Here is a 6486-nt window from a genome sequence, read left to right on the forward strand (position 1 = left end):
GAAACAAAATGGCAAAGTTGCTATCTGATAGACTACAATAACTAATGGAACTTAGGTATACAACACTGCCATAATTCAGAAATGGCAATTCTGTCATAATTTCTCCCGCTCCCATTTGTTATATCTATAAGCTTACTCCTGTGCACCACAAGTTTACACCACGATCATCATCAACCATGGTATTAATCTTTTCCTTCTGTACAAGGAAATAGGTAGGCAGTTCAGGTCATACACAGACCCTTCTGTATTACAGATTCACAATTTTACGTTTTTGTATTACTGGTGAGAATGGTATTTTTGATGGAAGGATTCCTAATGATGTCTTCCTTTTTCCACAAAATTGTTGCATTTACATAAATTAGAGTCCATTGAAATACATGTTATAGTAACCACAAGTCTAGTTTCAGGGATAAGAAGGTATTCTGTCACAAATATGGCATTTCATCATGGTAACTGGTGGAGTAAACACCGTAAACATTGAAGACTTTTAGGATTCGTGTCTCATTTCACAGATCTTACGGGCTTCACAGAAATCCTTGAGAAATGCAACAGTAGCACCAAAACAGGGAACTCCTAGTGTTTAAACATCTTGTCCCAAGATTTTTTTTTTTTCATTGATAGGAGACTAGCACCTATTCATGCCACTGTACCTCCCTCTCTTAAATATGGAGAAGAAGAATTACAGTAGTGTTATTAAGTCATACCTGGATAAGGGGAAAAAGAAGCCTATAGATATGCTGTCATTCATATTTTGAATAGTTAACAAAAGAAAACTAAAATACATACCGCATCTGTAACTTCTATCTCATACAACTTCTGGAATGTCTCCCGGTGAAAGAAAATAAGCTTCCCACTGCCACCACCCTTCTTAACAGAGGTGCCTGTGACAAGTATTTTATCATCTGGGCTGAAACAACAATCTGTCCTGTTGAGGAAAACAAATCATCATACTGGGCAAATCAATAATTAATGTGTAGAACACTCTTATATAAACTGCACTCATTAAAAGTAATAATTTTTTTGTTAGTCCTTTCAAGACAAAACTTTTAAAAAATCACGTCAGCTGTCATCTCCTACTATAGTTATCAGACACAGCGCACATGTACCATTACAGCTGTGTACAAAATGTGCAAAACTGGCAGATACAATAAAAATCCTCCTCCCAACAAAATTCTCCTTTGCTCAAAAGTCTTGTAAACTCTTCAAACATGCAAAACAAACAGAAGTAGTAAAAATCTGGTTATCATCATTAGGTGAAAAAATAAATCAGTCATGAGATCTGTTTTTCTCTGACGCTACATTATTCAATAGTGTAACACAGTGTGTTTATGCAGTAGCCAGCAATGTTTGTCTGTTTACTTTTTCTCTATGCTACAAATCACAGTCAAGATTGAGCTGTCCATTACATGCCTTTCTAAGATCTTATTTCAAAAGTATAAACGGTCCTTAGAGTTGGATTTGGCTGTGCAATCCAATTTGGAAATGCAGATAATACAAATAAAAATATTACATACAATACTAACTACTAATCAGTACAATCCAGTACTTTAGTATCAAAGAACACTGTCATCAGCACTTCCAACATCATAACCTGAATTGATACCATGCACCTTAATGTTATGTCTACTTTTCAATCTGGCTCTTTTTTAAATCATAGACCAAATAAGATTCAGAATTACTTAAATATCTTATTACACAAACATAATGCAATGAACGGGCCTCCTCCTGAAGCTGCTAATATAATTAGACACCAGACATATGAGACTGAAAAATGGCATAAAACAAGGAAAGCTAGCTATGAATTACCCCAAAAAAACCCCGAGATTTTTTTAAAGTCACATGAAGTCCTAAAATTGCCAAGAATCCTTGCTATACGGTCCTCTCTGTGCAGTCCTTTCTGCACAGTTTTGGACCTAGTGAAAACTGAGGAGGAGAACTCTGGTCCAGTAGAATCCCTCCCACTCAGCACCACCTTCTGCTATTTCTACCTGGTGGAATCAGAGTACTTACATTGGAAAGAAGCTGGGCAGTCTTGCGGCTGGATTAAGAGGCTTTTTAAATTGTCTAATATCCCATAACTTTAAAGTATCATCTCCTATGAAACAAAAGAGAAGGTTAGCAATAAAGAATTTAAGACAAGAATTTAGATGTGCAGAAAAGAATTTCATCATCTAATTCAGACACAAAAAGAACAGAATGATACAGTAGAAGCATTCACGATGGCGATGGTTTGGAAGTTTTTTGTCCCTAAATAACGACAAAAGTGCAAGGATGAGGAGTTCCACCTGCTGCACTCCAGTAGATCAGGAAACTATTCTCAGTGGCTCAACTCCATCATGGCAATCCATCCTACCAAGAACCATTATCCACAGTGAAATCAGATTCCCCAAACACTAATTTATTCTGTGTTTGTGTGCATTGGTGCTTTGCTACTATAAGTAAATTTAAGATATCAAATGAAATGCTACCATGGATGGTCTAGATCAAAAACTAAACAAGTTTTATGTGTGTGGTTTCTACCTGCCCTGAAAAAATGATCAGGAAGAATGAAAGGCACATGAAGTCTTCCCCTTTCTTTAGCAGGCAAACAGCAATAAACTGCAAACTCTGTATGGAGAACAGGCCCTGGAATCAGTCAGAAATCCTTGGGAAAGGGGGAGAAGGGAAGCAAGTGAATCCACACTTGCTGTAACAAAATCTTTTCACACCCCTCCACACCACCTTTGGCCGTAAAAGCCAAAATCGAGGTTACAGCAAGACATTTATAGCAATTCTCATCTGTGTTTGATAAACATTGTGTGACTGTAGGCCAGTAAAAGTCAGGCTGTTTATTCCTTTTCAAAAAGTTACGACATATTAACAAAGTGAGAACGGGGAGGGGAAAAATAGAGATTAGTTAGTTCTTCTCAGAGACATCTACATCTCTGCTGATCATCCCTTTGGGATGCATATTTCCAGCATGAGATAACCTAAGAATTTGAGCTCTGAAGCACCTCACTCGGGCACCAAGATAGTGCACTTGACATCAGTGCTTCAGTATGTTCAAGGGTGAAAAGAAGGACTTTCAACTAAAAATTATCTTTAAAAATATCCAGAGACTAATTTCAGACAAGAAGTTACAAAGTCTTCCTGGCCTAGGAAAAAAAAGGAGGCAAAGGACTGGTAATTCCAAAGCACAAATCTTGCAGGGAAGTAATTCTGTTGCCTAGAAGTATTTTGTGGATTCACAGCCTTTGAGATCAAGAGCTTAATGGAGGCCTTGGAAATAAAATGTGAGGGAAGAAAAAATAATAGTAACAAGTTGTAACAAAAGACATCGAGGCCAGCAGTACCCTTTACAGGGAAAGCAGTAATGTGTGGCCTCGTACATCATGTGTGTTTATATTAAAGACTAGGATAACTCATTACTACAAAATATTTTTAAGAAGTGGACAACTTAAATAAATGATGTCTAGAGCAAAGTATATTTCTGTTCATTGGGAAGCTAAAAAATGACAAAGAAAAATGTTGAGTCCCTAATTAGGGAATATCTGTTTTCTTATTGTTTCCCAGTAAACTCCACCCCAACCACTTCAAAGCATTTGGTTTTGTAATGTGAATCCTCCCTTTCCACCCCCACCCCCAGCAAAAAAACACTTATCAGCGAGACGTTATATCTAAAGCACCAGTACCTTATAATATACGCACAGGATACCATTTGGCCACTCTGCAAGTCTCATGGACAGAGACAGATCTAAGGCTAGCAGCCAAGGCTGTTCTGTTCCCAGTGGAATAAGCCTTGACATGATCTTCAAGCTGTAGTACTGCCAGGCTTTAGCAGAAGTGATGCAGTCAGACATTTAGCTATAGCTTTTCTGCTTGTTTAAAAAAAATAGAAGACTCCAGAAGGACTCAGAAAGTCTTGGTTGGTTTCAAACTAACACTGTCTTACACTGCGCAGAAATGGTTAACTATTTGGAAAGGGAGAAATGCTAGTAGAATGACTTGGCCAATGTTGCGAAACTCTTAACATGGTTAAGAATTTGTCCAAATTCACTTCTAATTAAAATTTTCTGTGTTGCAAATATCATACTGGTTGCTGAATCTAATCTGCATTTGGAGTTGAAATCACTGTCACTAAGAAAACAGACATACTAACTTTCCACCACACCAAGGATTTTCTCCAGTAGCATCTTTCCATCGATGTTTAAGGGGCTTCTTTATGAGAGCTGTAGCAATACTGATCTGTTTTTAATTACTTCACACATGGACAAAAATAGTTATCCTTAAACAAAAACATATAAACAGACGTTGTGCAGTTCAGTATGAAGCATTCAAAATAGTCCACCCAGATCATTCTGTGTTTTTCTTGATAGCAGGCTTCTCCAAAGCCTGGTAGGATTATTTAAAGCTTTTATAGCATTTTTAGTAGCACTTCAAACTCTGTTCTTTGGCATGTTTTCTAAAAAGACACCAATTAACAGCATCTAGTCAGATATGATCAGATGATCAGACACCATTATGGCAACGGTATTGAACATTAGATTTATCAAGGGGTAACAATTAGGCCCTTGAAAAACAGTCTTTGATGAGCCAGGATAGACATTTTGCCTCAGTGCAAGTAAGGCCAATGCACTGACTTTACCTGATTTATTTTCTTCCAGAAGATACTGACCAGGAAGACAAGTACATGGATGCAAATGGGCCCAAAAGAAGCAAAAGTGCTGCCAGAAACTCAAAAAGCCTAAAGTCAGCATTGCACTTCAAGAAGCTGCTATTTTAAAGAGGCAGTTTCATGTTGAAAGCAAAGTTCAAGGACAAATATTCACAAAGGTCATTGGAGAAAGCAAAGAAACACAGGAAATGAGAATTTAAAAGAGAAAATACAGCATAGGAAAGGCATAGCACAACAAGGCTTACCAAGAGGAAGCACCAGAACACACTATGTTTATAAACTGTGAGCCTTTTTGTGAAGTCTTGCAGTATATTTGTGAGATGCACCTTACAGAACAAGGTATATGCTTCTGCATTCTGCACTGGTTCTGCAAGAGGAACTGCATCAGCTAAAGAAAGACCTTCAGAGGCACCACAGGTCAGGACCACTCTCACCCCAAGCCAAAGACTTTGGGAGACAAGTCACAAATTGGCAATTCTGCACTTAAACTTGTAGAGGTCTCCCCATCACCTGTATCCATACCAGCCTGGCAAGTCTTTAAGTGCAGCATCCTCTCTAGGCATATGGAAGTGAAAGATACTGAAGACATTGAGAAAGCCATTTCAGCTCCAAGTGTTACAAGTAGTTGACTATGCCTATTAAAGCTAATAAATGCATTTTTGGCATTGTTTGAAACAAACATTGTCATTCAGCTCCTAAGAAACATCAGCTGACATAAAACCATTTGATTTTTAAAATACTGATGTCGGTATTTACCATAAAGAGCAATATATTACTACCCTAGACAAAACAGAAAGTCACTATACATGCTGCTGCATAATCCTTGAGTATACAGGAAACTGCATTCAAGGTGTTTCTACATTTTAAACCCACTTCAAAGTTAAATGTTTTATTTTTTCTCAAAAACATTGTGAAAAGAGAAATACAGCTAAAACTGAAAAACCCCGGAAGACCCCTACAAACCAAAACCAAAACATCAAAAGAAAACAAAATATTTTTTTTTAGTTCAAAAGCAAGCATGTGTCTGCATAAGCTATATGATAGGCATAGATGTGAATATTTTTCTTGGTTTTAACATTGGTGAACATATTTTCCTATGTAAGTTTAGTGATTAAGATGCCACTGAGTCTGTACACTGTCCACACCACAGAAAATAAAATAATCAAACTAACTGCTATCATGAGATGCATGAAATTAATGAAGTCATTGCTTCATATTATGACAAAAACTACCTCCATAAATTCTGTACATATCAGAAGTTCAAAAAAGCGGGTTTTTTAATACTAGGACCCCAAGTCCGGTTCTAATGGCTGCCTCTTCACAGTTAAACAAAGAAAACATTCTCTGGATACCATCTTCAATGTATTCAGAAAAAATAACTTCATGGTTACAAGTGTGCAAAAATAGCACTTTCTTAAGTTTCTGTCAAGTTACTACCTAACATCCAGCAAGAGTAAGACTGGGAACTCTCATAAGCAGCTCCTTAGCTTTTCATTTTCCCTTGTGCTTGCAGCTGAGCCCTGCCTCATCTCCCTCATATCCAACACAGAATCTACATCAGATGCAGGAGAGTCAACCAGGCTTTCAAGGAACATCCCTGTTCCCCAAAACAGCTATCCTCTCTTTGATCCTCAGCACTTGGCAGGTGTGCTAATCTACGAATGCTAGATCCACATCTGCTTTTGCTGGTACAGATCCAAAGCAATACTCATATTAAAGCACAAACCAAACAAGTAAAAATAAGGTATGAATCCTTCTTATTCTCTAGCATAGTGCACGCAGAGCTTTATGTATTTTTATTAATATGCTAGACAAAGGTAGCATGTTTATCT

The 6486-nt window shown here is 37.4% G+C and overlaps 1 protein-coding gene across 1 annotated transcript in view; it reads right to left on the reverse strand.

Annotated features, from left to right (window-relative positions):
• Positions 1 to 786: 786 nt before the first annotated feature.
• LOC104536767 (WD repeat-containing protein 70-like) overlaps positions 787 to 6486 on the reverse strand; it is a gene marked incomplete at both ends in the record, with an annotated part of 65010 nt that continues 59310 nt past the window's right edge. Inside the window, 2 exons of the mRNA XM_010179484.1 lie at positions 787 to 925; positions 2011 to 2095. Coding sequence (XP_010177786.1) covers positions 787 to 925; positions 2011 to 2095 — 224 coding nt within the window. The remainder of the gene's footprint in view (positions 926 to 2010; positions 2096 to 6486) is intronic.

The sequence above is a fragment of the Mesitornis unicolor genome, unplaced genomic scaffold (assembly GCF_000695765.1).
Source record: "Mesitornis unicolor isolate BGI_N332 unplaced genomic scaffold, ASM69576v1 scaffold9402, whole genome shotgun sequence".
NCBI lineage: Eukaryota > Metazoa > Chordata > Aves > Mesitornithiformes > Mesitornithidae > Mesitornis > Mesitornis unicolor.